We start from the raw sequence: 26251 nt of genomic DNA on the forward strand, positions 1-26251 counted from the left end.
GAGGGAGAAGGGAGAGAGGGGGGAGAGAGTCTGCAGACGGGGGCATGTGAGGTTTGTGGGTAGGTGGGGGGAGGAGGTGTCTCGGGAAAAGGAGACGCGATGGATGAGACGGAGATCTGCAGGGCGGGAGGAGGGAGAGGTCAGGTCGCAGGGCGTCTCGTCTGTGACTGCCTTGCCCCGTCTGTCTGCCTTGTCCCGCCTGTGACTGCCCCGTCTGTGACTACCCCGTCTGTGACTGCCTTGCTCCGTCTGTGACTGCCCCGTCTGTGACTGCCTTGCCCCATCTCAGCTGCTGCCTTGCAACAATCTCATGATCGCGTCGACCGCTTTGCCCCTTGGTGCGCGTGAACGTGGCAGCCAAAGTGCCGCTTCACCGCCTTGAGTCGTGAGACGCGGAGGGATGGAGGTGGTGGGGGAGAGAGGTGGTGGTGGGGGAGGGATGGAGGATGGTGGAGGAGGGAGGGGGGGAGGAGGTGGTGGGGGAGGGGGGGAGGGATGGAGGTGGTGGGGGAGGGAGGGGGAGAGGGATGGATGGAGGTGGTGGGGGAGAGAGGTGGTGGTGGGGGAGGGATGGAGGATGGTGGAGGAGGGAGGGGGGGAGGAGGTGGTGGGGGAGGGGGGGAGGGATGGAGGTGGTGGGGGAGGGAGGGGGAGAGGGATGGATGGAGGTGGTGGGGGGGAGGTGGTGGGGGAGGGAGGGAGGGATGGAGGTGGTGGGGGAGGGAGGGAGGGATGGAGATGGGTGGTGGGGAGGGAGCAGATGTCAGGAGCCACGCCGGGATATCCGTCAATGGTGTGGAGTGGCTGGCGTGATATCACGAGCGATCAACTCCTCTTGTCAACGGACATACATATCGATTACAGCCCTTTGTCAATCCACTGCTGGATGAAGTCACGGGGGAATTTATTGACCATACTTCACCACGCTGGTGAGGATGGATGTTCAGGACCAGGAATCGAACTGCGCAGACCCTCTGCCACACACAGGTGCCACACACACACACGTACTGTACATGCAAAAGACATACAAAGTACACACACGTGCACACACGTGCACGATGCAGTGTAACAACGAAGACAATGATCTTCTGTTTTGCCGTACGGACCTTTGGGGCAGCACGTGCTCTTAGCCAGCCACCGATGAAGGCCGGAAAGGCACGCTAAAAGGGTTGCCCCGCCTTTATCTTCCCAGTACTAGGAGCTGCGCACCAGGTACTCATTTCAGGCTGAGTCGACCTAGAGGGGAGGCCCCAGGACCGGTTCAAATATTGGTCGTGAGTGGGAACTGAAACTCGGGGTCGCCGCACATTCACATCGCAGAGAGCGGCGTTCGAGTGAGTGGTTGGCGTGAGTTCGATCCCGCGCACGAACAACACAAGTGCCGGGTCTCTCCAAGGTCTACTCGGCCTCAAATGAGTACCTGGTTCGGTGTGTAAACAAAGGCGGGCGGGCGTGGTACTGATCACCCAACACCCTCGTGGTGCCGTGCCGGCCTTCGTAGGCGCTCGCGAACAGCAGCACTTGACCCCAAGAGTCTTGTTTTTATTTCACCTTTATTTAACCAGGTGAAAAAAAAACCTCGAGTTTAAAAACCTCTTTTGCAAAAAAATAAACAAACGCACAATACGACATAGTACAATACAAAACATTAAAAACAATTACAATGGTCAATGTCATTTTTTGAAACCAAACGGCGATGCACTCTTCACCAGTTTTCAAATCGTCTGTAATTCATTCCAGGGCAAAGGAGCGTGATAGGAAAATTATTGTTTCCCTATTTGAGTCCTTGCCCTAGGAACTGTTGAAGAGAGCACTGGCTGAGAACGAAGGCTGTTGAGGCTATACGGGGGATCCAGTGGCGTATGTTATCAAGGGGCCCTAAATATAAAAAAACATGAAAATAAAAAACACATTTTTAACTTGGATAGTAAAGTCATTGTATTTTTTCATTTGCTATACAGCCAGATAATACGACAAATCGCTAACCTTAAACACCCAGTCGTTCGTAAAAGTTGAAGGCAGTATAGTACTATAGTGATAGAGCAAGTGCAGAATCACTAAACCGAAATTGATAGCTTGAAAGCATTTAGCGCCAGGCCCTTGGAAGTGCGGGGCCTGTAGCATGTGTTATTTTTGCTACTCGGATAATGCGGCACTGGGGGGGGGACCTTTGGCTTTGTGTACACATCAACAAGACCAGTGTTCTTCATTACAAGGCCTGGGGGTGGGGGGGGGCAATGGCGGTGCCTGGTGGCCTTTAGTGCGGCCCCCTACAACACGCAAATGTGAAAACACCTCCCATCAGCATGGGAGGTGTGCCGCTGTCAAACCCCAAATGAATGGGTGTCAAATATGTGGCGGCCCCGAACACTGATGATGTCTTATCGGCGAAAGGGCCCCCCACCCCATCCCCCTACCTCTGAAAATGAGTGAAGAACACTGACACACACACACGTGCACCCACGCCACTACACACGCTGCACACGCCAGACTTTTGTGGGCTGTTCGTGAGCCGCCACGTGCATTTAAGTGGCATCCACCACGTGGTGAGGCCGCCCCATCCTGATTGGACCTCGAGCGGGCCGTGAAGGTGTGCGGCGATAATATATCGATTCTGATAGCGGATGATTAATAATAATTATAACCTATATTGTATTAAAGCGCCTTTCATGTTAAAGCATCTCAAAGCGCCGTAGAGAAACAATACAACTTACATTTCGATTGAAAGCTTTCGTGACTGCAGGGATTCATCTTCTTGGTTCTTTCGGTAAAGTCACGTTGAATGGAAATAATAAAATAATAAAAATAAAACATAATAAAATAATTCTCACGACGTTTCGGCCACAACGCAAGCAGCCGTCCTCAGGTGAAGACCAGGTCTGTCTATTTTATGATTTTATTATGTTGTATTTTTATTATTTTATTATTTCCATTTTACGTGACTTTACCGAAAGAACCAAGAAGATGAATACAACTTACACTCATGGGTATAGATACAATCTAAGCGAAATAGCGGATAAGAACAATATCAATGTTCTGTTGGACGAGCGCACATATGAAGAAGGCCTATGGGGAGGCCCAGGACCGGTTCAGCTAATCGTCACTGGTGTTGATGGCCATGAGCGGGGAATCGAACTCGGGTCGCCGACATTTCAGTAAAATGAAGAACTTTGATGACAGCCAATAATAATAATTGGAGAGTAATCCAATGAGATAACTACATAGTACTATGAGATCTCTTTTACCAGTGGCAAATTATGATAGTAGGTTTTTACCCTTTTAACTGGTACAAAACTGACACCTTTATTCAAGGCATCATGTTTGCAATGACCACAACACAAGTAGTCAAAAAAGCAAACAAAAAGAAGCAACTCTGATAAGGATGATAATATGCACTGTCCTTGAAGTTGATTGGCCCACACCCGAGACGGCTTTCTTTAGAGCCTAGTCCCCATTGGTGTAGGGCCAGATGACACCAGAAGGCGTACAACTCAAACACAGTGCAATATCAGAGTATTGAGAGCTCGGGGTAAGCATTTACACTATGAGATCTCTTTTACCAGTGGCAAATTATGATAGTAGGTTTTTACCCTTTTAACTGGTACAAAACTGACACCTTTATTCAAGGCATCATGTTTGCAATGACCACAACACAAGTAGTCAAAAAAGCAAACAAAAAGAAGCAACTCTGATAAGGATGATAATATGCACTGTCCTTGAAGTTGATTGGCCCACACCCGAGACGGCTTTCTTTAGAGCCTAGTCCCCATTGGTGTAGGGCCAGATGACACCAGAAGGCGTACAACTCAAACACAGTGCAATATCAGAGTATTGAGAGCTCGGGGTAAGCATTTACACTATGAGATCTCTTTTACCAGTGGCAAATTATGATAGTAGGTTTTTACCCTTTTAACTGGTACAAAACTGACACCTTTATTCAAGGCATCATGTTTGCAATGACCACAACACAAGTAGTCAAAAAAGCAAACAAAAAGAAGCAACTCTGATAAGGATGATAATATGCACTGTCCTTGAAGTTGATTGGCCCACACCCGAGACGGCTTTCTTTAGAGCCTAGTCCCCATTGGTGTAGGGCCAGATGACACCAGAAGGCGTACAACTCAAACACAGTGCAATATCAGAGTATTGAGAGCTCGGGGTAAGCATTTACACTATGAGATCTCTTTTACCAGTGGCAAATTATGATAGTAGGTTTTTACCCTTTTAACTGGTACAAAACTGACACCTTTATTCAAGGCATCATGTTTGCAATGACCACAACACAAGTAGTCAAAAAAGCAAACAAAAAGAAGCAACTCTGATAAGGATGATAATATGCACTGTCCTTGAAGTTGATTGGCCCACACCCGAGACGGCTTTCTTTAGAGCCTAGTCCCCATTGGTGTAGGGCCAGATGACACCAGAAGGCGTACAACTCAAACACAGTGCAATATCAGAGTATTGAGAGCTCGGGGTAAGCATTTACACTATGAGATCTCTTTTACCAGTGGCAAATTATGATAGTAGGTTTTTACCCTTTTAACTGGTACAAAACTGACACCTTTATTCAAGGCATCATGTTTGCAATGACCACAACACAAGTAGTCAAAAAAGCAAACAAAAAGAAGCAACTCTGATAAGGATGATAATATGCACTGTCCTTGAAGTTGATTGGCCCACACCCGAGACGGCTTTCTTTAGAGCCTAGTCCCCATTGGTGTAGGGCCAGATGACACCAGAAGGCGTACAACTCAAACACAGTGCAATATCAGAGTATTGAGAGCTCGGGGTAAGCATTTACACTATGAGATCTCTTTTACCAGTGGCAAATTATGATAGTAGGTTTTTACCCTTTTAACTGGTACAAAACTGACACCTTTATTCAAGGCATCATGTTTGCAATGACCACAACACAAGTAGTCAAAAAAGCAAACAAAAAGAAGCAACTCTGATAAGGATGATAATATGCACTGTCTCGGGTGTGGGCCAATCAACTTCAAGGACAGTGCATATTATCATCCTTATCAGAGTTGCTTCTTTTTGTTTGCTTTTTTGACTACTTGTGTTGTGGTCATTGCAAACATGATGCCTTGAATAAAGGTGTCAGTTTTGTACCAGTTAAAAGGGTAAAAACCTACTATCATAATTTGCCACTGGTAAAAGAGATCTCATAGTGTAAATGCTTACCCCGAGCTCTCAATACTCTGATATTGCACTGTGTTTGAGTTGTACGCCTTCTGGTGTCATCTGGCCCTACACCAATGGGGACTAGGCTCTAAAGAAAGCCGTCTCGGGTGTGGGCCAATCAACTTCAAGGACAGTGCATATTATCATCCTTATCAGAGTTGCTTCTTTTTGTTTGCTTTTTTGACTACTTGTGTTGTGGTCATTGCAAACATGATGCCTTGAATAAAGGTGTCAGTTTTGTACCAGTTAAAAGGGTAAAAACCTACTATCATAATTTGCCACTGGTAAAAGAGATCTCATAGTGTAAATGCTTACCCCGAGCTCTCAATACTCTGATATTGCACTGTGTTTGAGTTGTACGCCTTCTGGTGTCATCTGGCCCTACACCAATGGGGACTAGGCTCTAAAGAAAGCCGTCTCGGGTGTGGGCCAATCAACTTCAAGGACAGTGCATATTATCATCCTTATCAGAGTTGCTTCTTTTTGTTTGCTTTTTTGACTACTTGTGTTGTGGTCATTGCAAACATGATGCCTTGAATAAAGGTGTCAGTTTTGTACCAGTTAAAAGGGTAAAAACCTACTATCATAATTTGCCACTGGTAAAAGAGATCTCATAGTGTAAATGCTTACCCCGAGCTCTCAATACTCTGATATTGCACTGTGTTTGAGTTGTACGCCTTCTGGTGTCATCTGGCCCTACACCAATGGGGACTAGGCTCTAAAGAAAGCCGTCTCGGGTGTGGGCCAATCAACTTCAAGGACAGTGCATATTATCATCCTTATCAGAGTTGCTTCTTTTTGTTTGCTTTTTTGACTACTTGTGTTGTGGTCATTGCAAACATGATGCCTTGAATAAAGGTGTCAGTTTTGTACCAGTTAAAAGGGTAAAAACCTACTATCATAATTTGCCACTGGTAAAAGAGATCTCATAGTGTAAATGCTTACCCCGAGCTCTCAATACTCTGATATTGCACTGTGTTTGAGTTGTACGCCTTCTGGTGTCATCTGGCCCTACACCAATGGGGACTAGGCTCTAAAGAAAGCCGTCTCGGGTGTGGGCCAATCAACTTCAAGGACAGTGCATATTATCATCCTTATCAGAGTTGCTTCTTTTTGTTTGCTTTTTTGACTACTTGTGTTGTGGTCATTGCAAACATGATGCCTTGAATAAAGGTGTCAGTTTTGTACCAGTTAAAAGGGTAAAAACCTACTATCATAATTTGCCACTGGTAAAAGAGATCTCATAGTGTAAATGCTTACCCCGAGCTCTCAATACTCTGATATTGCACTGTGTTTGAGTTGTACGCCTTCTGGTGTCATCTGGCCCTACACCAATGGGGACTAGGCTCTAAAGAAAGCCGTCTCGGGTGTGGGCCAATCAACTTCAAGGACAGTGCATATTATCATCCTTATCAGAGTTGCTTCTTTTTGTTTGCTTTTTTGACTACTTGTGTTGTGGTCATTGCAAACATGATGCCTTGAATAAAGGTGTCAGTTTTGTACCAGTTAAAAGGGTAAAAACCTACTATCATAATTTGCCACTGGTAAAAGAGATCTCATAGTGTAAATGCTTACCCCGAGCTCTCAATACTCTGATATTGCACTGTGTTTGAGTTGTACGCCTTCTGGTGTCATCTGGCCCTACACCAATGGGGACTAGGCTCTAAAGAAAGCCGTCTCGGGTGTGGGCCAATCAACTTCAAGGACAGTGCATATTATCATCCTTATCAGAGTTGCTTCTTTTTGTTTGCTTTTTTGACTACTTGTGTTGTGGTCATTGCAAACATGATGCCTTGAATAAAGGTGTCAGTTTTGTACCAGTTAAAAGGGTAAAAACCTACTATCATAATTTGCCACTGGTAAAAGAGATCTCATAGTGTAAATGCTTACCCCGAGCTCTCAATACTCTGATATTGCACTGTGTTTGAGTTGTACGCCTTCTGGTGTCATCTGGCCCTACACCAATGGGGACTAGGCTCTAAAGAAAGCCGTCTCGGGTGTGGGCCAATCAACTTCAAGGACAGTGCATATTATCATCCTTATCAGAGTTGCTTCTTTTTGTTTGCTTTTTTGACTACTTGTGTTGTGGTCATTGCAAACATGATGCCTTGAATAAAGGTGTCAGTTTTGTACCAGTTAAAAGGGTAAAAACCTACTATCAACTACATAGTATTTGAACAATCTTATTTTGCGGGGGAAAGCCTGTAGTGAGTTATAAGAGGGTGATTTGAAAAGTGAAATAGACTCAGAATCTTTATTTGAAGCTTTCGTGACTGCAGGAATCCATACTCTTTGGTTCTTTCGGTAAAGTCACGAAGGTAGAAAATAAAACAATGCTTTCCCACCTGATGATGGACGCTTGTGTTGCGCCCGAAACGTCGTGATTTATTTTATTTGATACATACGTGACTTTACTGAAAGAACCAAAGAGTATAGACTCAGAACCTCGAATGGATTTAGCAAGGGGATTCCAGAATCGTGCGTCGATTCACGTTGGTAGGAAATCGTTTTTCTCTCTCCCAGATTCAGAGACGTTGCCTGCAATGGGTTCACGCGATCCACACATCCAGCTACCAGAGGCTGTTGCATTTGCGGCAGTTGTTATAGACGATCGATAGTTTATGGAATGATGCTCGGCGCAAATCGTTATGCCGCTAATTGGTAGGTGAATCGTGTGTGTGTGTGTGCATCCGTGTATTATTAATGGGGAGCGGTGGCGCAATTGGTTGGTGCACTGCCTTACGATCCCAGCGACCTGGGTTGTGATCCCGGGCCATGCCTGACATGGCTGGTGGCAAGTGGCGGTATCTGAACCCATCCTGGCCCAGCGATGAATCTGATCATCATCAGTGATGAGTCCTAATAACGACGAAACCGGGTCTAAGTTTATTGATCTCTCTCACCGCTACCTGTCAATCAGTCACATTTGCTCAAAATGTATTTTGATGGTCACCCCAAGGACGAGAGGACTTGGGATGTGTCGCTGCGCTGCGAACCTGGCGACCCGGGTTCGATTCCCGCTCACGGCAAGCACCAGTGACGATTATCTGTATCGGTCCCGGGCCTCTCCTAGGTCGACTCAGCCTCAAATGAGTACCTGGTGCGGTGTGTAAACATCGCCACTGGGGAGACACAGGGGGCCGGGCGTGGTGCTGGCTCACCCACCCCCTCGTGTGCCGTGCCGGCCTTTACAGGTGCTCGCTAACAGCACTTGCCCCTACAGTCTGTGAAGGCTATACGGGGGACCTTTGTCTTTGTTGACGCGTGGGGGAGCGGTGGAGCGGTGGCGCGGTGGTTGGGGCCGCTACGACACAAACCCGGCGACCCGCTCTCGATTCGCCGCTCACGGCCACCAACACCAGTGACGACTTATCCGAACCGGTCACGCACCTCCCTCCATCCCGTTCGGCCTTCTTCATCGGTGCGCGGTCGCCCGACGGCACTTGGTACCCAAAAGTCGTCGGCTCAAGGCTACACGGCCGGGCGGGGGGGGGGGGATCTTTATATTTGTTGGCGCACGTGGTCACCTCCTGCTCCTCCCCGTGCCTTTGTCTCTTGCGTGTCAAGCCTCGCCTCGCTGCTGCTGCTGCTGCTGCTTCTTCTCAAGCTAACGGATTGAGCAGCTGCCCGATGGACGCTATAACAACGCGAGACTCGGCTAACCGTACAACGAACAGCGCGTTCCTCTACAGCGGCAAAGCCGGGCAAACCAGAGCCTCCATCTATCGAGCCTCATCGATTGTTTCGGTGTGTTTGTCTCTTGCGTATGTATGTGCGCGGAGCGCCTTTTGCGCTGTACGTGCCCAACCGTGCCAATCGGAGGCGCGCGTGCGACGTTTACTGTGGGAGGGATAAAACCCTCTGAGAAGGGAGTCCAACCCTGGGGAATTGAGCGATGGCATAAATGAGATCGGGTGCGAGGTGCTCGCTAGGTGGTGATGTGGGGGGGGGGTGTTAGGATGGTTGGAGATGGTGACTGCGTTGGAGAGGCCCGCATCCCAACAATGATGATTATAAAACACCCGCAAAACTCTAAACAAACCCGCATGGTTGGGACGGACACGTGGTCCAGTCGGCGTGGCCTTTAAACCCCCCCCCACCCACCACCAGCCTCCCACCATACAGGCGTGAGAGCCCGCCCGTAATAAAACAATAGGGGTCATGTGTTCAGTTCACCACGCTGTGGACAGGGAAATGTGCAAGCGAGCCAAGGGGTTGTGATCTGGCTTCTCTTAACCACGTGCTTTTTAAAAGTCCCAAGTCCTCAATCGTATTTTTTTTTAATCAGTTTTTTTGCTTAGTTCACAACGCTGTGGACAGGGAAATGTGCAAGCGAGCCAAGGGATTGTGATGTGGCTTCTCTTAAACACGTGCTTTTAAAAAGTGCCAAGTCCTCATACGTATTTTTTTAAATCAGTTTTTTTGGTCAGTTCACGACGCTTTGGACAGGGAAATGTGCAAGCGAGCCAATGGGTTGTGATCTCGCTTCTCTTAACCACGTGCTTTTTAAAAGTGCCAAGTCCTCATAGGTATTTTTTTTATCAGTTTTTTTGCTCAGTTCACGACGCTGTGGACAGGGAAATGTGCAAGCGAGCCACGGGGTTGTGATCTGGCTTCTCTTAACCACGTGCTTTTTAAAAGTGCCAAGTCCTCATACGTTTTTTAAAATCTGTTTTTTTGCTCAGTTCACGACGCTGTGGACAGGGAAATGTGCAAGCGAGCCACGGGGTTGTGATCTAGCTTCTCTTAACCACGTGCTTTTTAAAAGTCCCAAGTCCTCAATAGTATTTTTTTTATCAGTTTTTTTTGCTCAGTTCACGACGCTGTGGACAGGGAAATGTGCAAGCGAGTCAAGGGGTTGTGATCTGGCTTCTCTTAACCACGTGCTTTTTAAAAGTCCCAAGTCCTCAATCGTATTTTTTTTGGATAGCGGTGGGGGGGGGGAGGCGGGGAGGATAGGTGGGAGTCTCCAACACCATTGCCCGCGGTTTAATTCGTCTTCGAGAGATGTAAAGAAATTGCAGGGTCTGCGCCTTTATACCGCGCCCTCGCTTGCTCTCGCTCGTATCGTATCGGTGACAATGTTTGTGTGACGTCGTTCTGGACGGTGGTGAGGAAGAGCGGCTAGCGACGAACCCACAACGAATGACTTTTTGCGTGGACAGCTCTCACCCCCCATGTTCATTTTCGCCAGGATAGCCTCGGCGTGTCTCGAGACTCGTTTACCGAGAGGGTCGGGGCGGGGGGGGGGTCCTGCTACGTACACCGGGTGACGAAAAAAAACAAGAGGTGTTTTGTTTTACCCTTTCCTGCAAAAAAAAACAGGAGGTATTAAGATGTTCAAATTCCAAAATAGAAACATTTTGCGAGGAATCAAGCCACGCGCTAACCACACACAGTAATCTGTGGTGAACATGCAAACAAACATGCCAGAAAGGGTAAAAACTTTATTTTTGTTCATACTATCGATACTGGCAAAAAAAGGTCCCATTTCGGGGGATGCGGAGGGGTGTTACCATTTCTGAGCTCAGCCCCCCACCGGAATCCCTCCACCCCTCCTCCTCGCACCCCGCCGCACCATCTCTCCACGCACCCTCGGTTGTGAAGAGCGACCCGATTAGCCATTATGTGCCCCGGCTACCTTACGGCGCATGCGTCGTTCCCTTGTTGAACCAAAACTGCCCGCGTGGCCTCACGTGCACGTGTTGGGGAGTAGGCGATGTGGGGCCTCTTATGGGGAGCGGTGGCGCAGTGATTAGCGCGCTTGCGCTACGAACCCGGCGGCCAGAGTTTGAGACAACAGATAGCCGAGCCGGTTCTGGGCCTCCCCTCAGTCGGCTCGGCCTTAAAACGTGTCCATCGTGCGGTGCGTAATAAACATCAGCACTGGAGGGGGGAGAGACAAATACGGCCGGACGTGGGGCTGAACACACCTCCTCCCTCGTGCCGGTCTTAATAGGTGCTCGCTGACAGCGCGCACGCTGATTGTGTTTTGCGTGCGGGTATGGGTACACGTGTGTGGCACGTGTGTGCTTGTGTAGGCGTTCACGCGTGGTTTGTTTACGTGATTGGGGAGACAAAGGCGGCCGGGCGAGCTGCTGGCCGCCCACTCCCTCCTGTGCAGTGCCGGCCTTCGTAGGTGCTACTCGCTCAGAGCACTTGCCCCAAACACTCTGTTAAGGCTACACGGGGGAGCTTTGTCTTTGCGTGACTCGGTGAGTCGTATGACGCCCCCCACGCGTTTCTGCCACTGCGTTGTAAATCCCTCAATCCCTCCCTCCTCCTCCTCCTCCTCCCCCCGCGGTGGTGTTTATTAAACAGGGTGGTGGCCGTCAACCGAAAGCCACCACTCGGACACAAAGACAAAGGTCCCCCCCTACCCACCGTGTAGCCTTTAAACAGACGGTTTGGGCAAGTGCCTCGCTGTTCACGATGCTTCACGCATCGCACCTGCGACTCGGTTAACGCCGTGAGCGGGAATTGAAGTCAGGACTTGCCCCAAAAATGTTTGGGGCAAGTCGCCGACCGAGACACACCCGGCTGAAATGAAGCCCTTTATGTGCCACATTAGCCCAACTCCTCTCAGCCTGTGCCCATGCCTTGGCTTCTCCAGCCAAACAGAAGCTTCTTGGGCATGCGGCGACCGGGCGTGTGGGTTACGCGACCCTGCCAAACACAGCCTCGGCTGCGTTAGGAGCCCCACTGATGGGACTGTTTTTTTTTAAAGTCTTTAAGATCGTTCATTTCACAGCTTTGATTAAACCCAGGGTGGATTGTAAGCTGGCCAGCCCGAAGGTTTGAAGCCACCTCCGCATGCCTTTCTCGAAACGGGTCCACGTTCACTCAAAGCGCGGAGAAGAGATGGGCGAGATTGTGGCCTAAAAGACCGGATGATGTTCTGTTATTGTTGTTGTTGTTGCGTGGAGCTACGAACTCCAGCGGCTTGCACGCAGCGTTACGCAGGATAACGCCGCTTAACCGCTTTTGAGCGAGACCTCTCAAGCCTCCCAAGCCTGAGACCGAGCCGCACTAGCGAGATACAGGAAATCCTCCACCCTCTCCGCAACCACACCATTACTCATTGGTGGGGGGGGGGAGGCTGTTGATGACAGAGTACCCCAGCAGGTACCTTATCGGCCCCACCTATTTGTGGAAATCTCCCCCGCTGTTCAGCAGCAGCAGAGACACGCACGCACACGTGCACGCAAGCACGTAAACACACACAGGTACACAAAGGCACCACCCCCTTCCAACCCTCCCCTATGGCCTTATCAGACTGTTAGGGCAAGTGCTATTAGTGAGCACTTGTGCATGCCGGTACTGGCTTCATTCACCGACACATTTTTTGGGGGTTTTGGGGAAGCTGGTGGACTGGAAGCGTAGACGTGACCCAGAGCCGGAGTTGTAGCGGGAGGTAAACTCGACGTGGTGTGCTGGGTGCGGAAATATATTCCAGGGCCAACGACCCCACGCAGCCGAAATTAAGCCCTTGCGTAAAACGCATAGCCTCACGAAGGATCCATAGACTAACACTGGACCCATAGACTAATGCAGGATCTATAGACTAACACTGGACCCATAGACTAACACTGGACCCATAAACTACTACAGGACCCATAGACTAGCACAGGTACCCATAGACTAATATAGGGCTCGTAGATTTGCAAAGGATCAGGGCTCAATTGCTCACCGAGTATCTAGACTTGAAATCGGCGGCACCTGATTCGTAACCACATCCGTCGCGATGTGTATCCTGGACGTGGCGTGCCGGGTGTGGAACTATTTTCCGAGGCGCAGCGACCGAGACAAATGCGACCGAAGCACAAATGTTTCCATGATTGTGTTCAGCGACGACGGCGAACACCTACGCAGCAGCAGCAGCGATAATAAAAAAAACGTCGTCATCTATTATTTTTCTACCCACGTGACTTTACCGAAAGACCCAAATAGTATGGATTCCTGCAGTCACGAAAAGTTTCGAATTAAGACTGTTAATATTATTACGACTACGCCGACGATGTAATTATGATGATGAGGTTGCCTAAATCGGTTGGAACTGCCCAACTGCCCAAGTCATTGGGGAAAATTTTCACGTTTTTGTTTAGTTAATTAAACACAGAACGCCATCGTTCTCCCACCTCTCTCTTTCACACGCGCGGTGATAGATACGGGGGTGGTGGTGGTGGTGGTCTCTGTGGGATGTTCTGCGTCCTCCGTGTTTGAAGACGTTGCGATGTCACTCGGTGGGTCGGTGGGATGGGGGGGGGCGTCTCGGCTCCGTTAGCTCACTCCGAGAGGTACAAATACGAACTTTTTTGGGGGAAAACGAACAAAACCTATCACCCCCTGTCCCCCTGTCAAAGCGATTGTTATTATTTTCCGTGAGAAGTTCCGTCTGACTGCTGTTTGCTAAGAAACGTCGAGGACTATGGTGACACGGGAACGCTGTGTGTTTTCACACGACAACAGCGGGGCTCTTGTAAATAGAAGGGGGGCGGTGGTGGACAAAGCAGGGCCGATGCGTGTGAGAGTGTGAGCGTGTGAGTGTGAGAGAGAGTGTGTGAGTGTGTCAGTGTGCGTAAGTGCGTGTGTGTGTGAGAGTGTGTGTGAGTGTGTCAGTGTGCGTGAGAGCGCGTGTGAGTGTGTGAATGTGAGAGCGCGTGTGAGAGTGTGTGGGAGTGTGTGTGTGAGCGTGTGTGAGAGTGTGTGTGTGTGAGAGTGTGTGTGTGAGAGTGTGAGTGTGTGTGAGTGTGTGTCAGTGTGTGTGAGAGTGAGTGTGTGGGTAAGTGTGAGTGAGTGTGAGTGAGTGTGTGATTGGGTGAGAGTACGTGTGAGTGTGTGAGTGAGTGAGTATGAGAGTGTGAGTGTGTGAGAGTGTGTGAGAATGTGTATGAGAGTGTGTGTGAGCGTGTGAGGGTGTGTGAGGGTGTGTTAGAGTGTGAGTGTGTGTGAGGGTGTGTGAGTGTGTGTGAGCGCTTGTGAGTGTGAGAGTGCATGTGTGTGAGTGTGTGTGAGTGTGTGTGTGAGCGTGTGAGAGTGTGTGAGTGTGTGAGAGTGTGTGAGTGTAAGTGAGTGAGTATGAGAGTGTGAGCGTGTGAGAGTGTGTGAGTGAGTGTGAGCGCGTGTGAGTGTGTGAGAGTGTGTGTGAGGGTGTGTGTGAGCGTGTGAGAGTGTGTGAGTGTGTGAGAGTGTGTGAGTGTAAGTGAGTGAGTATGAGAGTGTGAGTGTGTGAGAGTGTGTGAGTGAGTGTGAGCGCGTGTGAGTGTGTGAGAGTGTGTGTGAGGGTGTGTGTGAGCGCTTGAGAGCGCGCGTGAGTGTGTGTGAGTGTGTGTGTGAGTGCGTGTGAGCGCTTGAGAGCGCGCGTGAGTGTGTGTGAGTGTGTGTCAGTGTGTGTGAGTGCGTGTGAGCGCTTGAGAGCGCGCGTGAGCGTGTGAGTGTGCAAAAACACATCACGGCTGCTCTGAACATCGCGGCAGAGGTGTGCCAGCGATCGCCGCGTTCACAACGCGCCAGGAACGATTGAGCAAGAGGTTCCTCACGTGCCGTGGTCCCTCGGGGACTGCGATCCCCATCGCCACTGCGCCTCCTCCACTCCCTCTCTCGTCGCCACAGAGCCAGAGAGACACGCGTGTCTTCCCGTTTGCGTGCGCGAGCGAAAACGAGGCGCTTCGCGATGCGTGTGGCTAAAAATCAACTTCTTACAAACCTTCTTAGGTTTTTTCGGTAAAGTCACGTAGGTAAAAAATTAAAACTAATAAAAGTAAATTAAAAAATAAAATAAAAATCACGACGTTTCGGAGGCAACACAAGCTTCCGTCTTCAGGTTTTTTTTTAAACTTGATACAGCAAGCGTGCTGTGACGGTTCCACCTGAAGATGGAAGCTTGTGTTGCCACCGAAACGTCGTGATTTTTATTTTATTTTTTATTTTACTTTGATTAATTTAAATTTTTTACCTACGTGACTTTACCGAAAAAACCTAAGCAGATGAATACTTGCAATCACGAAAGCTTCAAATCTAGAATTCTTACAAACCGTGCCGGCGTAACATTCGATTGTTTTGGACCGGTGCATGTTGCTGTTGATTGATTTCACGCGAGCACCCTGAAGCCGCTCTCGTTGGCCATATATCCACCACAATGGCCACAACAAGAATCAATTCTTGAGTCAAACCGTGACCCGCAATTGTTTAAGTTGCCTATTAAACACTCCACTCCTCGCGCCAAATCCTGCTGCACTCCGACTCCCATGCACTGGAGATGTACATTATCGTCTCAAATATTCAGAGTGGTGAATATTTGAGGCGTTCACGCGAGGCTACCCGTGAAACCGTCCAGTAGCTCGCGGGCCCAACCTTGCCACAAACACAAATATCGCCGATCAACTCTCACCATACGAACCAAGACTAAGTGCCCCCTCCCACCCCTGTCCCTCGCCTCCCATTTTCACTTTCTGCCCCTTCTCTTTCTGCATTAATCGGTCACAGCCTCCTCTCGGCGGCGAGGCCACGTTTCGGTAAGCGTGCGATGCCGGCATGCGGTTGGAACCGTTGGACCAACAGCTGGGCCAACACTGGGCCAACATTGAACATTGCAAGTTTACCGGGGTTAAATTTCGATTTAAAGCTTTCGTGACTGCAGGGATTCATCTTCTTGGCTCTTTCGGTAAAGTCACGTAGAAGGGAAGTAATAAAATAATAAAAATAAAACGTAATAAAATAATTCTCACGACGTTTCGGCCACAACGCAAGCAGCCGTCCTCAGGCATTCTTCACCTGAGGACGGCTGCTTGCGTTGTGGCCGAAACGTCGTGCGAATTATTTTATTACGTTTTATTTTTATGATTTCATTACTTCCCTTCTACGTGACTTTACCGAAAGAACCAAGAAGATTTACCGGGGTTGGTGTGCGGTGCAGATGGACCTGAGGGACGGCACCCGCACGCACGCACGCACACGTAACAAGACAAAGATCCTCCATAAAGCCTGAACAGACTGTCGGGGCAAGTGCTGTTAGCGAGCACTTACGGAGGCCGGCACGGCACACGCGGGGAGTGGGGGGGGGGTCAACAACCACGCCAGTGTGCCTTTATTTCCCGAGTGGCGACGTTGACACACACCACACCAGCATTCGAGGCTGAGTCGACCTAGGGAAGGCCCATGACCGGTTCAGATAATCGGGTCGTCGGGTTCGTGGCGCAGCGTAGCGCTAAGCGCTACACTGCCGCTGCTCAGACTTTACTGGGCCATGCAAATACTCCGTGTCCCAGGATGCTCGGACCCACGCTGGATTTGGATCATGACCAGCGCAGGATTAGGATCCCCAATAAGGCTTAGGAGCTGTAGGAATAACTGGCATACTTTAGACGCCGGCGAGTGCAGGATTCGAATACCGTTTCGGGTCAGATTTAGGCCAAAAAAAAAAAAGTAACCGTTCTATTTAAGAAATATGTAAATATTTGTTGTTGATGCTATACCGCTGCTGCTGCTGCTGTTGCATTAGCTCTGGTGTGTATAAGCACAAGTAACACAACTGGACAAAAAAGGTTGTTTTTCGCTCCGTTTATGGCAGTGTGTTGAGTTTGAAAAAAAACGTATAGAAATGTTTTTGCGTGAATAGATTGCAGTCAGTTGACGGCAGCGGTATTCAGGGAAGCGTCTGGGATGTGAGTCATCATCACGAGTCTCTCCTCTTTACTGCATCCGGTATAACGGCAACAATAATAATAGTACGCGCAAGATGCCATTCTCTAGGAAAAAACAAATCCAGATACAAAGATTATCCAGACACCACCTTTTGCGTGGCATCATCACTCTTCTTCGTATCCAGCCCGAGCGCACTTTCCCCACCTGATGATTGGTACAATTCGTGCGAAACAATGGCACGTGTGTCACAGTGTGGGGGGGGGTGGTGGCGAGGGGGGTCTGGGGATGGTGGCAGGGACTTTGGAGACGCGGAATAAATCCGCGTGCTGTTTTTTTTCTCTCAATGATTTCCAGCGCCGCCACCGCCACCGAAGCGGATTACAATGCATCGCACCGGATTGGGGTCACACGTGCGTTCGTTTGGCAGGCGCGGCGGTTGCAAGGCCTCCTGGGTTTCTTGTCGTAGGTGGGACAAAAGCACGGAGAGGAAAGGACGCGGGGGGTTGATTGACCCTTCGTGGGCGGGCGGGCGGGCGGGGAGGAACGCGTGTCGATTGCAGCGTCGCCTTCATCGGAGGCTTCGTCTTCTCCCGAGGCTCACATCGAGAGCGGCGCAAACGTCGCAACGCTCGTCATCGGCACGGCTTGCCGCGTGCGCAATAACAGGGACAAGTTGGAATTTAATTATCGGAGCGCTGCCCTGCCAAAAAGGCAATTTCTGGCTTAGGGATAAATGAGTGTGCGTGTTTTAACGAGGGGTGCGCACGTGAAGCGAAAAAAAAATCCTAAAAGTCCGGGGGGCCGGTAAACAACAAATCGGGTTTCAGTCACGCAGAACAAATACTGTACCGGGGGGAGGATGCGCGAAGTTCCGCAAGCCAAGACGAAAACACGGCGCGCGTTTACGCAGCGGCTACGGTGAAGGCGCAGCCCTGCAATTGCCCGCTTGCGCCACTACCACCTGCTGCAAATGTTGTCAAAACTGGCTGTAGCATCGTGACACGTGTTTGAAGGCGGTGTGCTGGGAGAGGGCCCCCCCCTACCCCCCCGAGGCTATTTAAATCCTTTATATTAAGTTCACTTGCTTGCTTGCGCGCTTACGACCGTGCAAATCTTTCGGTCGTTTTTTAACCCACTTCCCGTGATCCAATCGAGCTGACATTTTGCACACAGACTCGTTGTGCGTGACAATTTATTTTCGTGGAAAAAAAATTTCCAAAACTTTACACTTTTTAGGATTTTTTTAAATATTTAATTACCAATTGCTTAATGGTGGCAGGCAATCATCTGACCCATAGGTGGCAGCCATCTCAAGCCAGAGGACGAGAGGACTCTAGCCGTCACGCATATAAAGGATTTATAGTGAAAAACTTTGTTTTTACGGGTTAATTTTTTTCACTCTTTCTCTCTGTTCCACACGTGGTCACACTTTACCCCACGGCTCACGGGGACCCTGCCGATCGGCTGTGGCGAACCCGTTTATCGTGCTGGCCGGATGGAGGAGGCGGTGGCGGGGGGAACGGAGGGGTGGGGGCAGGGAGCTTGACAAAAACTTTGTGCGGTTTCGTCCGTTGACCACCACACCGGGAATCAAATTGTTTCGGCGACCTCTGGGTTGTAAGTCCAGTGCGCTGACCGTAACACCACTGTGGCAGCGTCCGGGTGGTGTACACGCTTGTGTGTGTGTGTTCATGTGTGTGTGTGTTCATGTGTGTTCATGTGTGTGTGTTCATGTGTGTGTGTGTTCATGTGTGTGTGTTCATGTGTTTGTGTGTTCATGTGTGTGTGTTCATGTGGGTGTGTGTTCATGTGTGTGTGTTCATGTGTGCGTGTTCATGTGTGTGTGTTCATGAAATATAAGGTCGACTCGGCCTCAAATGCGTTCCCGGTGCTGTGTGTAAAAACATCGCCACTGGGGAGACAAAGGTGGCCGGGCGTGGTGCTGGCCACCCACCCACCCCCCTCGGCTGCCGTGCCGGCCTTCATAGGTGCTCGCTAACAGCACTTGCCCAGAAGGTCTGTTTAGGCTACATACATGGAGAGCTTTATCTTTGTTACGAAGTAAAAACTTCTGCATAAGAAACTGCAGATTTTCTAGGTACACAACACAAAACTAGCTGCTGTACTGCGTTGGTTCAGACGCGCGCGCGCGCGCGCGTTCTACTTTCCTGCAGATCTGCGAAATGTGGAATTTCTTTTGGCTCCAAACTGCGTGGCAGCACGAGGCCATGGCAGGAATGCTCTCTTTCTCTGCGTGCGCGCGCGCGCTCACGGAAAACTCACTCGCTCATCAATTCCCGCACGCGCGCGCAGTTTTGGCTTTTAACACACAAAGCAATCGCTGTGCAAAAAAAAACCCATCTGCTGCAAATGTTGTCGAAACTGGCTGTCTGACAGATTATCCACGAACCTGCAGCATCGTGACACGTGCTTGATGAGGCTGCCAGAAAACAAAACGCGTACCGGATTCTCGCCGGATTATAAGACGCTCCGGACAGTAAAGACGCATGGCCAAACTTTTGCACCGGTGTCGATAAAGTTATACAAATCCGGTCACATGCACGCACGCACGCACACACACACGTACACCCACCAGATTACAAGATGCACCTCCAACTTATATATTTTTTGCATCTCAAATGCAGGGGGAAAGCGTGCAATAACATCTGGAGAATGCGCTATCTATTAAGTAGATATATATAGTTTTAAAATAGAGCATTTCACTCAAGATTATTTCGACCATCATGTCCAGACCCACGTTTGCGTGTTTACGTACGTTCTGTGTCTGTGCTTTTCGTGTGTGACGAAGACCACTGCCCAAAAGGTTCAGGTCATCTACCACCTGCTCCAGCTCGCCGGCCCTTCCCCTCGGCTTGTCCCAGGGTTTACGAGCCGAGGCTTGGGGGTAGAATGGTTGAGGTGGCTTCTCGTTTTTTTTTTACGAGACACCGTCACTGCTTGCGGTTCAAGATTTAACACCTAGGACGATATATTCTATGGGTGTCCCTGTAACAGTATGGGTCCTATGTAATTCTAGGGTCTGTTGATCTTAGTGTAATTCTCTCTGAAGTCTACGGATCTTCATCGAAATACATGGGTATCTGCGTAAGCCTATTAGGGTCTGTGTAAGTCTATGGGTCTCTGTGTAAGTCTATGGGTCTCCGTGTCTTCTTATTCCTGAGTTCTCTGCCCGAGGGCAGGGCCATGGCTCAAGTTCCCCGCCCTCCCCCCCCATCCGTTTCGAGCCCGTCGCTCACAACACCACACAACACCACACTTCACGCTCAGATTTCCTCGTGCCCATCCGTGGCAGTGTTGTTTTGGTGACACCATCACCGGATGCAGACTAAATGTATATTAATTCGTAAAGAACGATGAATCAAACTGTGGCAACCGCACAAACCGAGAGCACATGTTGACGGTTTAAACTCTGCAATCTGGGAAGCCGATTGCGAAACGCAAGAAATGCAGTTAGAGAGAGAAAACAAATCCCATTCTGACATCTTGCCTCGTGACCGTGTTTACGTGGTTCGGCAAACTCCGCGTCGTTCAACACATTCGACTCGTGATGTTTAATAATTTACAGCCCCCTTAGAGTCAATCCACTGCTGGATGAAGGCCTCCCCATGCCCTTTGTCAGTCTTGGGGTATCGTTTGACCGTACGTGACCACGGCTGTAAATGCTGGCCGTCGGAGTGGGTGGGGGCCTGGTACTGGTTCAGACATCACTCGTCACTGGCGTTAGCCGTGGCCGGATATCTGGACGCTGGACGGCGGGTTCAGAGTGCGGCGTTGCTGCTGCTGCTCCACCCCTTGAGACAGATTGCGTCTGCAACTGGCTTGGGTTTCCCCCTGACCGGTTTCAGTGGAGTCATCGTCATTAGCCAAGATCGATCAACTGTGAATGAAGGCCCCCTCAAAATGTCACAAACTTTCACGGTCCTGTGATGCAACAATCTGTCCGGCCCCTGCAATAGAAGGTGATCTCATCGCTCTATATCCTCTCAGGCGCGTTCCCTCCCGGCCACGATGGACGCGAATGATTGCGGTGCACGATTTGACTCGTGTATCGCGAGCTAAAAAAAAAAATCGATGGATTGGTGAATTGTTCCACCGCTGGTGCTCGCAAACAGCACTTGCCCTGACAGTCTGTGAAACGAAATAATTGATCGCTATCTGTGCGTGCGTGTGCGCGTGCAGAGCGCACGGCGTGGGCCGAGAGCGTCATCACGTGGCCGGGAGAGCAGCCCCAGCACCTGCACGGCGCTCGCGGCGATGCGGACTCGTACCACGGCGAGTCTCCGGCCCCACCACCACCACCGCCGCCGCCGCCGCCGCCGCCGCCGCCGCCTCCGCATTCCCGACCGCTGCCTCCCGCCACCGCCGCTCCCCCCCTCGCCCCCGCGCCCCCCACGGACAGTGCCCCCGCACCGCCGGCCCCCCCCGTCCCCGCCGCCCTTCGACCCCCCGCCCCGCGAGGCCGCCACGCGCGGAGCGGCCCGCCCAGCGACGTCCCCTCGGCCGCCGCGGGTCCCGGCGGCCCCGGCTCGTGGAGGCCCCCGCGCTGCTCCCCCTCCACGTCCCCCGGCGTCTCGTCCGCGTCGCCCTCGATCTCGTCCTCCTCCTCCTCGGCGGCGTCGCCGTCGTCGCCGTCGTCGGCGTCGCCCAACTCCGTGCCGTCGTCGCCGACCCACGCCGGGCCGTGCCGGGGCACGCGCAGCCCCAAGGGGTCGCCCGCGCCGCCGCTCTCCCCCGACCCCTCCAAGCCGGATGACCTCAAGAAACGGTGAGCGGCGCGTGCCGTGGGTACGCGCGCAGGGGGCCCACGGGCTCGAAGGGGCCTCTGGGCGATGGGCCAGTGAAGAGGAGGGACATTAAGACAGGGGTGGCAGCCACCCTCCGTCATCGACGGAGCGATGCTCACGACTTTTGAGCGGAGCATCCGGCAGTCGAAGCACGTGGCGGCTTGGCTCAAGCGGAGGTCACGTGCAGGCTGAGCAAGGGGCAGTTACCTTGAGTGCGTTAATCTGTGACACGTGCACCTATCCCGTGGCCACCTGCCAACGGGACCTTCACCACTCCACGTGGTCTCAAAGTGCACCTATCCAGTCAAAAGCTGATTGCCACGTGTTATCTGCACCTGGCTTTGGAGTTCCTCTCGATCAACTCAGCCTCAAATAAGCGTCCGGTGCGAGTGTCACAATGGACATCGGGTATTGGGGAGATTGCAACAGCAGGCAGGTGGAATTAGGCGTTGCATTTCTGGTCACTTCATTCAATGATGTGCTGTGCCACCCTCAATGGGCGCTGTGCCGTCTTTAATGGGAGCTTGCTAAATGTAATTTCCCCACAGATAATTGTCTCTAGTAGGTATCGCTAAACACCGGCGATTCGCAACCCTTGATATTTGACACATTCACGAAGCCGCAGCGTGGCATGGACCCACACACAAAAAAAACAAGGATGTGCTCATCATTTAAAATGTGTAAAATTCCTACGTTTCTTGACCGAGTTGCGATCAACGTGCACTTTCTTCAATCGATGAGGCTTGCAGGTTGTTTTATTTGGAGTTGCTATCATTCGTAAGGTTTTATAATTGGCCAGAACGTTTTGCCAATTTTCACCGATGCCCATTAAAGCAGCACATAGTGACCCACCCCAGCGGCATCATTATCATCATTATTATTCAGTGACGTCGTGGGGGTGGGGGTGGAGTTGGCTTAACGGGGGGGGGGGGGGTACCGGGGGTGCGGGGGAGTAGTGGGGTGGGTGGGTGGGTGGGGGGATTGGAGCTAAGAACGTGATCCACTTCTTATTCGATTGACGGGGATATTTAAATTCCCCTTACGGATGAAAGGAGGAGCCGAGAAGAACGAGGAGCCATTCGAGCCTCGTGCCTGTCGCACTAATGATTGACGTCAGTCAGATTCTCTCTTAATCAGAGTTCAACCACCGCTCCCTGAGAGTGGGGAGGGGGTCAGGGGGAGTTTCCACCTCCCCCTCCATCCAGGTGTCAGCTAGGGCTGAACGATTTGGGGAAAATATTTAATTGCGATTTTTCTGAGAGATATTGCGATTGCTATTTGATTTGCGAGAATTTTTTTTTAAGTCAAACTTCAGTTCAATATTCACTGTGTAATAGATTTAAAACATGTGATGGAGCATTGCCACATGATACCAGAAAAATATGAACTGCTCTATATATTCTCATGCAAGGATGAGAACTTAAAATATATGAATTGCTTCCAACATGTATTTATTAAAATGTTTTGATTGAAATAGAAATGAAATAGAACAATCAATCATAGAACAATTTTTAAGTTAAATAAAAAAAGTTATAATAATAAAAAATAAAACAATTCCAATAAGAAAGTAATAGGACTTTTCAAATCGCAAAAAATCGCAGCCTTTGCGATTTGCTAATCGCGTTGTTTCAAATTGCAATTTTGATTTGAAATCGATTAATCGTTCAGCCCTAGTGTCAGCTGCCTACCGTAGGGATAAGTTTGGGATGTATTTAAAAAATAATTACATTTCAATGGATCCGTTCGAATCTCTCGCAGGGCAGTGCTGCCTTCAGTGTTAAAGAGCGGCACGTGGAAGTGGATCTCACGGAACTATGTCTGAAGTCCCTTTAAGTGACCTCTGGTCCACACAATAGAGGGCAGCACTTTCCCACTCGCCCTGTCCCTGAGAATAATGTTCACCGCACGACGGTCAAACCCATCTTTAGAATTCTCAGGGCCGGAATTTAGCATAATTCATCGCAGCACCAGATTTGTTGCGATGGCTATTGCGTGCGCCTGCACTGACAATCATCAACTCGACGCATTTGAGAACCCGGTTGAATCACAGATGGCCAGAGCTTGGAATCGAACCCAGGATGCCGACGCTGGTGGCTCGGTGGTCCGACCTCTGAACCACCCGTGCACCTTTGGAGAGTGCGTTTTAACAGCGGCACCGCGCTATTGCCGTGGGGTTTATGCTGCCGAGCGGTGAAAATAACTCCAAACTCCCACGTGCCTGATAGGGCCCTGTCCATTGTGACCACGAGCCAGCAGCCTGGCGCCGTTTGCAGGCAGTGCGGAGCGGCGGTGCAGAGAGCGCGTGGCAACCACGATAAGCAAACGTCGTTCGTCCCGCGGACGGCTCGCTGAGGTCACGCCGCTCGCGGTTAAACGCGCGCCGTTTCGCGTGGGATATTCGTCATGCAAGCGAATCGTGGCGGGGGGCGGACAAAGCGCGCGCGTAACCGCGAGTTCCCGCGTGGGTGGCGGATGGCGTTTGACCGTGATGCATCCTGTCTCCAAGGCGTCGCGTCCCCCCCCGGTGCGGCAGGGGCCGCGTGTTCCTGTCCCTGCCGTCCTCTGACGCTGCTCCGTGCGTTTGTCCCCCCTCGTGTGTGTTTGTTGTTGTTGTTGTTACAGCGCCGGCACGCGGGAGGCGCACAACAAGCTGGAGAAGCACAGGTGAGCGGAGTGGGGGGGGAAGGGGGGGGGGGTAGCGCACACCTGCGTCGGCGGGTTGCCGCCTTTAGCGGTGGCGCACGAGCCACGAATGGCAAAAGCTTCTTCTTCTTGTCGTACGGCTGCTGATGTGGACGCTCCACCCAGGTGGACAAGCCCGGGTAACCGCGTCATCAGGAACAGCGGAGTAGCGTGTCCGCTACGACGGTGTCTCCTTCGGATTTGTGGATCCATCGGGGCGTTGCGTCGTTGTACCGTTTGCGCGCCTTGTTCCGGATGACCGCAGTCGCACACCGCTGGAGAGTTTGTAGTTTGTACATGGCAAAAAAACCTCGCAATTCGTCGACAACAACGGCCCTGAAGAGAATAACGCGTGCAGTGCAATAGGCGACGTGTTGGGGAAGTGGCTCTCGTTCGTGTGCGGAGAGGGACAGCTGTTGTGGAAGGGGACATTCTTTGAAACATCGCCTATTTATCTTTTTTATATTTCTTCCTCGCTTCGGGCAGTGGCTGTGAAGAAAGGCCCACTTCCCGAAATGAGGGCATTTTCCACAAAAATCTTCTCGGCACGCAATAAAAGTCCCGGTTTTTTTTTTGTCAGTTGCGTCACAATTCGCCAACCGGGACGGCATTGCGAGATGTCTTCTTCATCTCCCGACCGATACATTCCAGTCATTTGTACTTGAGAGGTGTGGCAACCTTCGTGGGGCCGATAGTCACGACCACCTTACCGAGCTCCGTCGATGACTCGCGGAGGTGCGAGCCCGCTATGGGAAGACGGCGATGCCAGGTTTGTGCTTTTTTAAAAAAACGATTCACCTACCATGACCGACCTGGCGACCTGGCCTTGACTCCGGGCCACAGCTAACATCGGCGGCAAGCGATTATATCTGAACCGGACGTGGAAGAAGCCTCCTTCGCCAACCCGCACCGAAGCAGCTTGGCGAAGTGCGATCAAAACAACGCCGTTGGCGCACGTGGATTGGGGGGGGGGCTTCGTCTAGCATTGGACTGGATTGACAAAGGGGCTTTAAAAAAAATTCATAAATAATCCTCACCGGCTGGTGAGGATGCCCTTAGCTGTTGGTATGGGTGGGGGGCGGGGCTGATGGGGGGAAATGCGGGCTGCCGTACGCAATAGTTATTGATACGTCTGGAAGCCCAAAATGTCATGTTCTACGAGCCGATTGACATCCAGACCACTCGGCGTCACGAGTGAAACGCGCGATTACCCTGCGAGTCGCGTGTGATGGCTTAAACGTGGACAGCAGCGTCACATGCCTGCCCTACCTGAATGAAAAAAAAAATCGAGGCCATTTACAATTCTGCAGCGGTTAAAGCCTGCGTTCAGAATCGTGCCCGTGACTAAATCACCATGATTTGCGCCCAATCTCATCGGACCTTGGAAGCTAAGCAGAGTTGCGCCCGGTCAATACTTGGAATTGATGGTGACACGGGCTTGCCAGGTGTTGTAGGGTGTGGGCTGCGAGGTGTGGCCAGGAGATGGCATTGTTTGGTGGGGTTTCCTCCAGCTCCCCCCCCCCCCTCCCGGCTTACTCAAACAAGAATCCAAACTCTCGTTCGTGGAACTGGCAAAAACATCCCAATGTGGTAGGCCCCCTTCCTAAATTCTCTTGAGACTCATTCCTGATTGGATATATAATAATAATAACAACAACAGCGAGCATAACAATTTCCTGGAAATGTCTGTGCAGCTATTTCTTAGCCGCCGACACAAAAAGCAACAAAAAAAAGGAATCCTCTTAAACATTGGCGGGCCGTTATTAACGCAGGCAGGACCCTCCTGAAAAGGAGTCTTGGGACTCAGTCGAGGCTTTCCCGAGTATCCGAGACTGTTTACATATTTGTTTAAGGTTCAAATTGACACTGTTAAGTCGTTTGCCCTCGGCGACCTGAGTGTTTAACAGCGAGCTGGGTCTAGCCAGACCGCTCCT

The 26251-nt window shown here is 50.7% G+C and overlaps 1 protein-coding gene across 1 annotated transcript in view; it reads left to right on the forward strand.

The window, feature by feature from the left end:
• LOC144933067 (uncharacterized) overlaps nucleotides 1-26251 on the forward strand; it is a 60702-nt gene that overhangs the window by 7829 nt on the left and 26622 nt on the right. The window contains exons 2-3 of the mRNA XM_078857563.1: nucleotides 21031-21616; nucleotides 24258-24299. Coding sequence (XP_078713689.1) covers nucleotides 21031-21616; nucleotides 24258-24299 — 628 coding nt within the window. The remainder of the gene's footprint in view (nucleotides 1-21030; nucleotides 21617-24257; nucleotides 24300-26251) is intronic.

This window comes from Lampetra fluviatilis, chromosome 6 (assembly GCF_964198595.1).
Source record: "Lampetra fluviatilis chromosome 6, kcLamFluv1.1, whole genome shotgun sequence".
Classification (NCBI taxonomy): domain Eukaryota; kingdom Metazoa; phylum Chordata; class Hyperoartia; order Petromyzontiformes; family Petromyzontidae; genus Lampetra; species Lampetra fluviatilis.